The 12,463-nt window shown below is 40.2% G+C and overlaps 1 protein-coding gene across 1 annotated transcript; it reads right to left on the minus strand.

Annotated features, from left to right (window-relative positions):
• Positions 1-324: 324 nt before the first annotated feature.
• Positions 325-6,805, minus strand: LOC121982132. The gene is made up of 3 exons (XM_042535045.1): positions 6,325-6,805; positions 5,507-6,250; positions 325-2,942 (listed from the first exon to the last, which is right to left on the minus strand). Exons 1-3 carry the CDS (start codon positions 6,536-6,538, stop codon positions 508-510), a joined length of 3,393 nt encoding a protein of 1,130 aa, XP_042390979.1. The 5' UTR covers positions 6,539-6,805; the 3' UTR covers positions 325-507.
• Between the last annotated feature and the right edge of the window lie 5,658 nt (positions 6,806-12,463).

Below are 12,463 nucleotides of genomic sequence, written 5' to 3' on the forward strand. Positions count from 1 at the left end.
TCCCCTGCCAGAACAAGACAGGAAAAGCTAAACCTATTAATTAAGCTGGTACTCGTTCGGAACCAGAAAACAAATTCATGCAAGCAAATTGCTTCATGCAATTAGCCCTCCAATCTTAAAAAAAAACCCTAAAATTCTTGACAAACACAATATTATATTGCTGAAAATGGGGTAAAATCTAAGTTTTGTTCTCCATCCTCCTAGATAATAGCGAGATTTGTGGTTACGAGAGCATCTTAGACGAGTATAAAATAGCGCACTGGAGTTTGCTGAGGTGGGAACTATAACTTTGGACGAGAGACTTGGCGAGGCAAACAAGCAGCATCATGGAATTGAAGCTTAATGTTTTGTAGAAGTACAGAAGCAAATTATCAAACACAGGTGACACGGAAACAGCAACGACCTTCAGTTCTGTTCCTATTACAATTGCATCGTCCTCATTCACTAAATTCAGGACGCGACAATGAGGAGAAATGAGCTCATCAGGATGAGCGACTCGGCTCCCTCTTACAGTGGATGGTATGGAACGTATCCTAGCGACGATTTGACACTGCTCACTATATCACTGCACCTAATCATAAGGCTCAGCATTTGGTTCGCTAAGTCCTTGTTCCCCATGCGCCTTCCTTCGACGTCGCCATGCTGCATATAATTGTGCGGCTGGGCCGCGCCAGATGGAAGCCCGCGGAGGGAAGACAGCGGCGGAGTCACCCGATCCGCCGCCGCCCAGTGCAATGGTCGCGGTGGAAGCGGAGTAGATGAGACTGGAGTCACCAGCGGTGGGGGGATGTAAGCAGAGTTATCCACAGTCCTTGAAGGATAGGAATGAAGCGCAGACAGTGGCAGTGGCAGTGGCGGCGGCGGCGGGAGTAAAGCACCAGACTTTGTGGTCTTATTGATGACAGAATCTGAAGGAAGAAGGGAGAGGGGCGGTGCTTCGACATCGCTACGACTGCTGCTGCTTCCTGCAATCGCCGGCGACATCACTGGCTTCCCGTCCACATTGTCCAACATGAATTTTACGCGGGGTGCCTCTCGACTGCTGCTAGGGCCAACGTCGTCACCGGGCTTCTTCAGGATGGATTTCAGCTGTCCTGGCTTCTGGTTTGGATTACGTAGCGACCTCAAAGCGGTGCTTGAGCCATTCCCGGGTCGGAACTGGACGCCTTCAGAAGGCCGTGACTCTTGCTTCTGACCTCCGGCATCAGCGGACTGCTCCGGCGCCGCTGCGTCAGCGTCGCGGAGATAGAAGTGCACTTTGACCTGGCCAAAAATTTCGTTAACGCGTACGTTGTTGAGGGCTGCCTCCGCGTCGGGCTTGAACTTGTACACCACCTTGCAGGTGTTGGATTTCCAGTACACGCGGGTGCCGGAGAGATCGAGCGGGCCGAACCGGGCAAACCTTGCTTTTAAAGAGGCAACGGACGGCAGCGTCGTCCGGGGTGGGAACTTCATCACGAGCGCAGTTGGACAGGGAACTCGAGGCGGGGGAGGTTCTTTCTTCTTGAGGGGCTCCACGGATTTGGTGTTGCTGGGCTTCGCTGGCACAATCGGCATTGCTGACGGCGTTGCGGCTGCTGTAGGTGTCGCCGTGGAGGCACTGCCGGCTTCCTTCTGGTTACGCTTCTGACTGATCGCCGATTTCTTTTCACTGGCCAAGGCGGCTTTGACTTTGACCAGTTTCTTTTGCCTCTTTGCGCCCATATCCTCATGGAGATCAGAGGGCATGCGTTTCCGTCCAGCGACTACCGGATCATCGGGCCTAAATCCTGGCTTCGGTGGCTTCGCAGTGGCAGTTCCCTCCCTGCCCTCCTTCGCTATTTTCGCTGGAGCAATCTCCGCCGTCCCAACAACTACAAGAGGCTCCTGATGCTGCTGAGGAGGTGTGTCCGTTTGAATCTCCGCGACTTCAGCTTCAGTGTGGAGCGAAAGGGACAAGCTTTTCTGGTAGACCATCGATCGGAACTTAAGGAATACATGGAGCGCAACAACCGGAGCATCGCGGTCGATGCCGTAGAAAGGGTCGAGTGCTAGTTCATGCAGGTCGGCCACCAGCTCGGGTAGCTGCAGGTTGCGGGAGCTCAAGTCAATCTCGGGAAGCTGAAAGGCGAAGGGGAAGGATACGGTCGCACTCTCGACTCCATAGGCTCTCTTGGACGGCTCCGGCCCAATGCTAAGTAATCCCGAGGCAGATTTTCTATGAGTATCGTCATCTTTCGCCATCCTTACATGGTCAGGTATCAAGCCAGCCCCGTCGCTCTGTTCCCTGCTCTTCTTTTTAATCTTCTTCTTAACATTTACAGCAAGATCTGTTGGGTCGGAGCTAGCAACATCGCGCAGGCGCTTTTTGATCTTCTTCACCTTTGGGATTCCACCGACGACGACGACGTCGCCAGCGTCGTTCGGCTTCGCATCAGCAGCTACATCGGAGACAACAGGGTCCAACTTCCGGAACTCAATCACGCTCATCTGCGGCGCCTGTCGAGGACTAATAACAACGGGAACATCCACCACCGATGTGTCCGGTCTCTGCTCTGAGACCAGGTGAGGTTTCCCCTGAGCATGCAGGCCGGGTGAACCTTGCGGCAGCTTGTCGTCGACGTCGTCGATGATAATGGAAGGTTCCCTCCTCTGGAGCACGTAGTCACCGTGCACTGAGGCATCCTGGAAGGCGAGACTTGGTTGGGCAGGGGGCTGCTGAGCAGTGGGGAAGAGGTTGTAGAAGGTACGATAGGATTCGGTACGGGAGGTGAAGTCCAGCAATGGAGGGCCAGCGACAGGGGCGGTGATGGAGAATTGCTCATCCCTCCGCTTCAGCACGTATTTGTTCTTCTTCGCAGATGGAGGTTTGGGCACTTTGGGTGCGGAAGCTAGCTTATGGACGGAGCTTTTCTTCTGCCGGAGGGACTCGGGCATCACCAGTTGCCCGCTTAGAGGCGCCGCTGCAAAGAAACACAAATAGAAGAACACGCCATCAATACGACCGGTCCGTTGCTTCTGTTACTTTTAAAATAACCAGAGCCAACAATGAAATGTATATAAAATGGTCAGATTAACTTAAAATCAAATTAATTAGAAGCAAATTAAGGCTAAGATAAAACCTAAATATATTTAGGCTGTTCGACACGTGTTCTGGAATTAATTACAAGGCGGCCATGTTCGTTTATTGTAGGCATCAAAAATGCTTACGAAACAAGGGGAAGAAAGTGAGGAATTGGTCCCCTTGTTTTAAAGCTTTTATTTAGTATTAGATAAATAAAGAGAGTAGCTTTCCAAATCCTGGAGAGGTTGTAGATCGAAGACTGGTTGAGAGATTCATTCCTGCTCTGATACACTAGAACAAAATATACGGGCTTCTGATACCTCCTGGGATCTCATCCTAAAACCTACCTGAAACTCAAATTTCCTCGGGTAATCTCACTGGAGTTTTAAGTCCTAATTGCACCATAAAGAAACTGCAATCCTAATAAATTAACTAATTTTGTCCGCACAGTTTAAGTACCATCAACTTTCCACTGAGCCTATCTTTCAAGCAAAAAAACATATCTGAACCGTCAAAGAATAGGAATCGACATCTTTTTTTCTTCTCCTCCTTGTACTAATCAAAGAATCACCAAAAGGCTAAAATGAAGGATGCATCCACACAAATAGAATTAAGATTCGTTTTCTTTTTCAATCACAAGAAAAGATGATGACATTGACAACACTACCACCATCTACTTTCAAAACTCTCCTCATTTATGATTTTGATCCCTCTTTCAAAACTTAAAAGACCATGGTTAGACTGTGAAGATACTCATGGTGATCACTCATTTCCAAAGAGATATTACCAGAGATGGATGAATTTGTCATACATTCTACAATTTGACAACTGAGATGACACTATGACAGACTTGTTCAAACCAAATTAGTCTGTAACTTGTTAATTTCATTAGTAATCTTTCGGTTATTACTAACAAATTAGTCTGTAACTTGTTAAATTCACTGAAATGAAAGGAAAAACTAGTTTAAAAGATTATTCCGGATCCCAATCTATACAAATTCCTAGTCCTAGATTTCATATTTGCAAATCTTGTCCAGGATATTTGTTATTCGAGGTCTCAGGGAATTTGGAACTATATTGCATCACAGAACCAAATAGTACCAATAGGAAAAAAGATCCAACAAGTAAAAAAAGTATGCTTTGATTTCCTTGCCACTTCGAGGAGCTCTCCTGTGCAAACCAAGTTGCATAAATCAACAAAGGAAAAGCAATTTTGAATTGGGAGAAAATCAAGTTGCACCACAGGATGAAAAACTATAAAACCAGGTCGATGAAATCTCAGCATTCACAATGTCAGTGAAACAAAAATGATTTTCAATAATTTTTTTCATCAATAAACAACTATTATAAACTGCACCGAGCAGTCTGACAAGGGGATGAATCATAATCATAGATCAAAACGGTCATTGCAACCAAGAACATGGATTGATTGACCACTTTTGGTTAAATGACCTACGTCTGCCTTTCCTGATGGCTGAAAATGATTATATGCGTGCATCGCATTTAGCTTCGCAATACAATTTTGCATATTTATGAGTGTTTCAACCTCCAAAATTGCTTGTTAAAATAACAGACATTGAAATTACACAAAATACTCAATTTGAAAATTGAAAGCCTAAAAAACATTTAAACTGGCGTTGAGAATCAGCCAACAAATATAAGAAAGAGAAATATCCAAGGAAAACCCATCGCGAAAGAAAGAGAGAAACACAGCCATTAATGGATTAGAAAGAATAACATACCAAACAGAAGAATTTTTTTATTTTGAAAAAAGAATAGTAGTCGTGGAAACCAATAAAATGGACAAACTATTGGCCCCATGAAATCAGTTACCATAGCTAAATCTGAGACAAAAAAGCGTTTAGAAATCTCCCATTTTAATGAGTAAAATATAAAATATTGTGTTGGACTTGGATTAAAAAGATAGGCCAAAACATTTAGTGGACAACTAGAACCCATTTTGATGTGCAACATGTTTTACATAATATCATTTGAAGCTTAATGAGATGCTAGAGTTTTTTTGTGTAACGATATGATGCTAGACTTTGAAGAGTGCAAATTTCATGTGTCATTATGTTGTTTGTTCAAAATTTCTTAAACTGTATCCATTTTTTCATTTTGTTGTTTCTTTTAATTATGAAGGTAAGGTTAATCTGGCATTCCGTTTCTGCCCTAACAAACAGTCATTACTTCAAACTCCAATGACCATCTTTCACAACCGCATGTACCAAAAGAAATGAGTAGGACAACATAATACTGAAATCAACAGATATCCATGGCAATCATCTATAATATTCCAGAGTCTGCTTAATGTAAACCATAGCCAGAAACCAGACATAAAAATTAACTGGTTTAAAAAGATCGATTGCACCAGTACCATGAAATTACACAAATGCAAATACAAATTATATCCATGTGACAGCCTAAAAGCAGGGTAACAAAAAGGCATGCAATGATTAATACCTCGGGGGGTAAATCTTTCAGGATGATTTAACATAGACCCAGTCAGAGATGGCCGTACTGGCTCGACACCGAATGCTTGAGCATATGTCTCGTCAAATTCTTCGAAGACGGCACGGCGGTAAGCAAGCATCTTTGCCACGTTCTTAATCTGATCTATAGCAGGAAAACTCTCTTTCAGTGGACATAAGGCCAACTGCTTTAGAAAGAAGACAGATTGCTCAGGCACGAAGTTTTTCCGCGCATCCTCGATCTGCTTTGATGAGTAAAAGCCCCATGGTTCGAATCCTGGGACATCAACAAGAAAATATCCCGGGACATGTGCTGAACCAAAGTTGGATTTATTCCGGCAGTAGCAAGCCAGACCAAGAGCCTCCCTGCGGCTTGCTTCATCGGCTGCCTCTTCAACTGCCTTAACAAATGGCCGCAAGGTGGTCTGTTTAGACTTCTCCTCATAGTGGGGGGCAAACGGGACGAGCTCAGCAGGGTCAAACCATCCGTAGCTGCTATCACCAAAGAAGGCTACCAAAACATGACCATCCCTTCTCGCCCTTCGAACAGAAGGCGAAGCAAAAGCCTCATTGAACAAGTAACCAGGCCACCATGGATGTGATTTCACCTTTCCCCACACCATGTCGCCCAGATCGAACCCATTCATCCAGTTTCCAACCGCCCTGTGCGGCATCTTCACCCCATCTGAAACTACAACCTCTTCAGAGGCACTGTCATCGTCGAAACCCACACTTTCTGCGAGAGAAAACTCAACTACGTCATAACCAGGGACAGAAATCCCTTTCCCAATACGAGATTCGAAATAATACCTGGATCCATCACTACGTCTCCGTGAGCGTCCTTGGAAGATCCAGAGAAACCCGCCTCGCCGCGGTCTAAAACCAAACCATAAGCCTCTTCCTTAAGCTCCACCGATTCGATCTCCTTGAAAACCCTTGATTCACCAAATCCGCATCCAAAACCATGTCCATCAGTCGCTGCCTTGTTTCCATCTACCGGTCCATGCGAACTGCCCACCTCCATGTAAGGATCAGCGATAGCACAGCCGATCTTAACTTCGTCGGCGACGAAGGTCTCGACGAGAGCAGCGGAGAGTTTAGAATCTAGATCGACGACGAGAAACTGAGACTAGCCCTAGCGTAGAGATGGAAAAGGACCCCTTGGATCGAGGTCGAAAACGTAAGAATCGAGCGCCATGAGCGCCACGACGAGAGGGAGGGGAGGGGAGAGGAAGAAGCCCTAGAACGCGAAAGGAGATTGGGAAAGCGAGTCGGCGGCTCATACGAGGGTTTGCGTTATTGATACGGGATTTGAGGGGATAAAAAGGGAAATGGAATGATCCGGAACATGAGGAGTGGAGCGATCGGACGGCCGAGAGGCAGCCGCACGGCCCATCTCACACCTGTCTTGCTCTACCGTCATAGGCACGCTCTCGGCACGTGAGATGATAGATAGAAGAGACGATTTGTTTTAAGCGACTCTAATTGAGTAATTTAGAACGCTAACGCTTCTTTATAAATCAACAACAATTTATTTTTTCTATAAAATTATAAATTTTTAAAATAAAATTCTTAATTATTTAATAATGTTTTTAACGAACTAAACTCTTCACTTCTTTTCTGTATAAGATAAAAACTAAACACTCTTTTCTAAAAAAAAAAAATCAGTCAGATTATCAAAATTAATGAATTAAATATTTTTAAACAAAACTAAAATTCTTAATTGTATGATTCTACTTAATCGAAGAGAAGTGACATCTATCATCCTCGTGTTAATGGAAGTGAAACAATTCTACATGTTTTTTCATGCCCTCCTATGACTTCCCACAGTATGAAGAGGGCTAAATCAAGAAATTAGAGATAGTCAACACGTAGAAGAATAATTTCTCGATTTTATTGGGTTTCTTATAACTGTTCCACAGTAGTATGAGAGACTAAATCAAGAAATCAAAATAGTCATCGCATAATAGAATAATTTAATATAAAAGAATAATTTTCTAATTTTATCAAGATTCGATCCGTATTTAATTCTATAAATTTATCGGAGAATAATTAACTCACCAATTGAAGAGAAATAATAATAGTAAAAAATAAAATCCACCACCCCTAACTATCCCTACATAGTTGGCCCTATAATAATTGATGAAGATATAAATCGGAAAGATATAGTTCAGTACGGGGAGAATTTTTTTTTGATTTTATCAAGATTTAAACCCTTATCTTATGATAATCCAAAAGTAACAATGATAAATATAATTAACCTCATAGATTAATTCTAGGATGATTGGTTCAGTCCCATAGAATTTTTTCACAGACCACTAAGGTAAATCGATAAGTACGAGTGGTGAGATAGCCTAAAAGTCCAGCATCTTTTAGTTGTGTTTCATTTGGAGAAAAAATTTCTGTAAATATATTATTGCTAGAGATCAAACTACAGATATTTAGATGATCTAATCTGAATATCCTCCCACGACATGATAGTCAGAAGTAACAATGGTGACAAAAAAGACGAATGCGCTCGCCCCCAGCATCCCCGTCAACCTGTCCTAAGACCAATATAGAGGAGGTAAATCACGGATAATTACTAATCTTTGGAATAATGATTAGCACATAAAAAAAATATTTACCTCGATTTTACTGAAATTCAAACCCCATACACTAACCATGAGATTCATCCAAGGAAACAATAGTCAGAAGTAACAATGTTAAATATGAAAGTGGAACGATTAAATCAAATCGGATGATACCAAATGCAAATAGAAAACTGAAGACGTCTTTTTAATTGAATCAGATAATTGTTAATTTATTTTTTCAGTTGTTATTATTTTTATCCTAATGTATTTCTCTATTTGCATTAGTCGGAAAATCATACCATATGATCCTGTCTGAACATTGAATCAACGGACGTTGGGCACGTGGTGCTATCCGAACTGATGACATGAATCTCCGGCCGGTCGTAGGGATCTTCGACGAACCTGCAAGGAAGTCGGGCCGGGAAGGGATTCTCGATAACAACCCTCCGACGCTCAAGTCAGGCAAGAGGAAACTATGAAGTGGCTTCGAATATCAGAGAATGCGTACCTCCGACGAAGTGTGAGGACCCTTATATAGAGCTATGAAGAGGCTTATACACACATACCGAGGCGAATACGTGTCCTCTTACCATACCTCAGTATGTGCTTGTCAGAGGAGCTTGTCTGACACCATACTGCTACAGTCCGAGCACCTCTCTGATGGGACGACAGAACCTTTTGCCGTAAGGTTCAGCGTATGACTTAGTCGTTGGACATGCCTGTTGTCAGAAGATGTTTCCCGATGTTTCTCTTGTCCTTTTGTCTCTTCTGTTCCCGCGCCGAGCGTCCGGCCGCTCGGCTGGCACGTCGCGTCCGACCGGACGTAGGTGATGGTTTGACCGGGAAGATTCCCGGTCATGTGCTCGGCTAACTGTTCACAGCATTGTCGCTCTAGGCCTTGGTCCGAGCAAGCTGCCCACTCGACCTGGCTACCCTGTTCCCTATGAGCGTTGAAAATCCGAGTCTCAATCGGGTTGTCTTTGATTCCGCTTAGACCCTGTTTGGCAGGTCGGTCCCTCTTTTTGGTCGGCCGTTTGACCTTTGACCTCCACGTGACGTTGACTTCCTTCAAAGGGGGTCCCGCGTCCGTACCGCCGGATCAACATATTTTCAATTGATTGAAGTAGACAATTAGAATCATTAAATATATATCTCTTGAAATTCTTGAATGCCTTGGAGTTAGCTAAGTGTTGCAAGAAGATATCCTAAAATCCTTTCTAATCTTTTTGTTGATCATCCTCAAAGCTTCCAAGTACTTGAATAAAGCTAGAGGCTCAACCCAAACACCTAATCAATCTTCTTTTACTAAAGTTTTGTTTTTCATTCTTATTTAGATGTGTCAATTCAAGTGAGATTATAAAGAAGTTTACCTCATTACTTTTGGTGCTGATAACATCATATGGTCGAACCTATATTTGGATGTATGACAAAAGTATTTAAAGTTAAATTGTACATATTTTAATTGATGTGCCAAGTGTATAGGTGTAAGAACTTACTAGAAAAATTCTTAATAGGTCAGATGATCAAATACTAACCATAATGAGATGATTTGGTAGATCGGGAGATTCAGAGACTAAGTAAGAGAAGTTCTAATGAGTTAAGAGGATTAGATGCTAAACAGAAGATGACATCAAAGATCAGGGGTTATAAATTTTATAATCTCATAACTAAATCAATTTTTAGTCAGGAAATGATTGATTTTTTGAGGATGTTGGGTTTACAGAGGGAGATAGGATTAGGGATTTTGTATTTCTAGAAGATGAATTTGGTCAAGATTCTAACCTTGATCATGTTCAAGATATAATGGATAAAGACAACATCAAAGAACCTCTCATTCAAGAAATTATTTGAAAAGAACAAATTCTACCACCGCAAGAACCATACTATTAAAGAAATCCACTACAAAAAGAGAAATGTAATGCCAAATGATTACATTATATTTCTAAAAACGTGAGATTGGCATTAGAATGATGGAGATGATCCAGTCGTCTTTCATCAAGTCATGTCAATTACTCACCCTTAGAAGTGGATTGATGTTAGGTGTGGATAAAAATTCGGTTAAATGAATAAGTTGATTGAATTTTAAAATTTGATTTAGTTTATTCAGAAATTTTATTTTTTTAAAAAAAAATCGATTAATTCTGTTCAATTTTAATTTTCAAATTTCTTATTTAATTAAACTGAATTAACTAAATTTTTATATCAAATTAAATTTTTAAACCCTATTTTTTAAAGCTGAAATTAGATTTTAATAAAAAAATCAAATTTTATTTTAAAAAGGAATTTTTAAACAAATTCAGTTAAAACCGAATTAATATATATTTTGTCGATTTGATTTGTTCGATTTTTTTTTTTAAATTTGATCAGTTTGGTTTATTTGAAAAAAAATTAATTTGATTTGATTCAGTTTGACTCGTCTTGTCTTATTACGATAGGTTTTATATAAAAAGACGTTTTCAAAATTATATTAGCATTAGTGGTGCATTTTGATCTTGAGTTATATCATATAAATATAAAGATCACATTCCTGGTTCATAACGCTGATGAGACGATTTATATGATGAAATCAGAAAACTCTATGTCATGAGATTTAAATAATATAGTTTGCAAATATAAAAAAATCCATCTATGGGCTCAAGCAAAAATCTCAACAATATATTTCAAATTTCATCAAGTCATCATCTCTATTGATTTTAAATGAATTTGGTTGATAATTGTATATACTAAGTGAGTGATCAATCAGGCATTTGAGTTTATTTATTTATTTTTTTAAACTTCCAATTATGTCAATTAGATTTTGTTTTTAGAGTTTAGAAGTTAAGTTATAATATTAAGAATAAAAAAAATTTAAATAAAAAAAATATACTCAAGGGCATATAGGATAAGATATGTAAGATAACCATTACGAAATCAAGAAAATAATATACATACTAGTAGTTAAAGATCAAAACATATGCATTGAGTGAATATCCTATCAACGCTCGATACATCACCCTCAAAATTACATCGATTTAAAGATTTCCAAATAAGATAAATCATGCAAGACATCGTAAAAACACTACAAAAAATCTTGGGTTTACCAACGGAAATATTCGTCGAAATTCAGTCGGTAAATTATTATCTCGACGGATTGCTGACGAGAAACCATATGTTGCGAGAACATACGTCCGAGCCTTATTTTCCGACGGAATTATAATTTCGTCGGTAGATCATCGACGGAATTATAATTTCGTAGAAAAAATTTGCCGGAAATACTGTGCAGCCAGCGCCAGCTTCTCCGACGGAAATAGATCACCCATCGGGAATAAGGTTCATTACGTATCAAAACTTACCGACGGAAATTGAATTTCCGTCAGTAATCAACAACGGAAATCGTAATTCCATCAGTGATTTCCAACGGAATGAGAACTTCCTTCGGTAATCACCGACGGAAATTCAATTTCCGTCGGCAAGTTTCGATACCCATTTCAGACGGAATTTATTATCCGTCGGTATTCCGTCAAAAAATAAAAAAGCTGACAGCAACAAATTGTATTCGGAATCAACCATGTTTACAAATTACATATCCATATAAAATCATCACAATTGATGGTATTTCATACATATAAGCATCATATTATACAATCCATACATACAATCATATTTTACACGTACTAACAATTTATACAATCACAGTTTACAAATCCTAACAATCCATACATACAAAACATCCATATATGAATCTAACACATTTCCATATATATGTCTAAACATATAGAAACAAACACAATATAAACAAAACATCCATATATGAATCTAAACATTTCCATGTTCAAATATATAAATTCATATCATGATAACAAATACTCCAAAAACAACTAATAGTGTAAAATCTTGCAGAAAGTAAAATACAATAGATTATGATCAGATTGATGTATAATTCAAAATATTGGATATATGTATAATGAATTTTACATGTAAAAAATAAATAACTAGATAGGATGATGATGATGATAATGATGATCGTGCTAAATATGCACACCTTAACGCTTGAAATATATAATAATATAATATTTAGAAATAAACATATTAGAATAAAACAATCAAATATATTTTGCATGTAACTTGTATGATAATTAAAAATTTAAATTGTAGTTGAACAAACCTCAAAACATACTAATCACCACGATCTGATGGGTCTTGAGTCTCCTGTGACTTAAAACCATCTGGTGTCTGGGTTTTGGCGAAATTTGCCACGATCTCTTGCATACGGGCCAAGACAGCATTATTATCCGTCCTGCTCTTCTCCTCAGCGACCCTTCACTGGTCCATATGTCACGCCCCCAGAGGAGTCCCCGTCCAAAGAAATTTCGGCAGCATCTCCCCTGTACGACGGA

Source organism: Zingiber officinale, chromosome 5A, assembly GCF_018446385.1.
Source record: "Zingiber officinale cultivar Zhangliang chromosome 5A, Zo_v1.1, whole genome shotgun sequence".
Lineage (NCBI taxonomy): Eukaryota > Viridiplantae > Streptophyta > Magnoliopsida > Zingiberales > Zingiberaceae > Zingiber > Zingiber officinale.

Coding starts and splice junctions, on each gene's coding strand:
- LOC121982132 (XM_042535045.1), bottom strand. CDS start 6,538: ATGGAGGTGGGCAGTTCGCATGGACCGGTAGATGGAAACAAGGCAGCG. Junction 6,251..6,324: donor AGACGTAGTGATGGATCCAG/GTATTATTTCGA, acceptor TTTCTCTCGCAG/AAAGTGTGGGTTTCGACGAT. Junction 2,943..5,506: donor TGAAAGATTTACCCCCCGAG/GTATTAATCATT, acceptor GTTTCTTTGCAG/CGGCGCCTCTAAGCGGGCAA.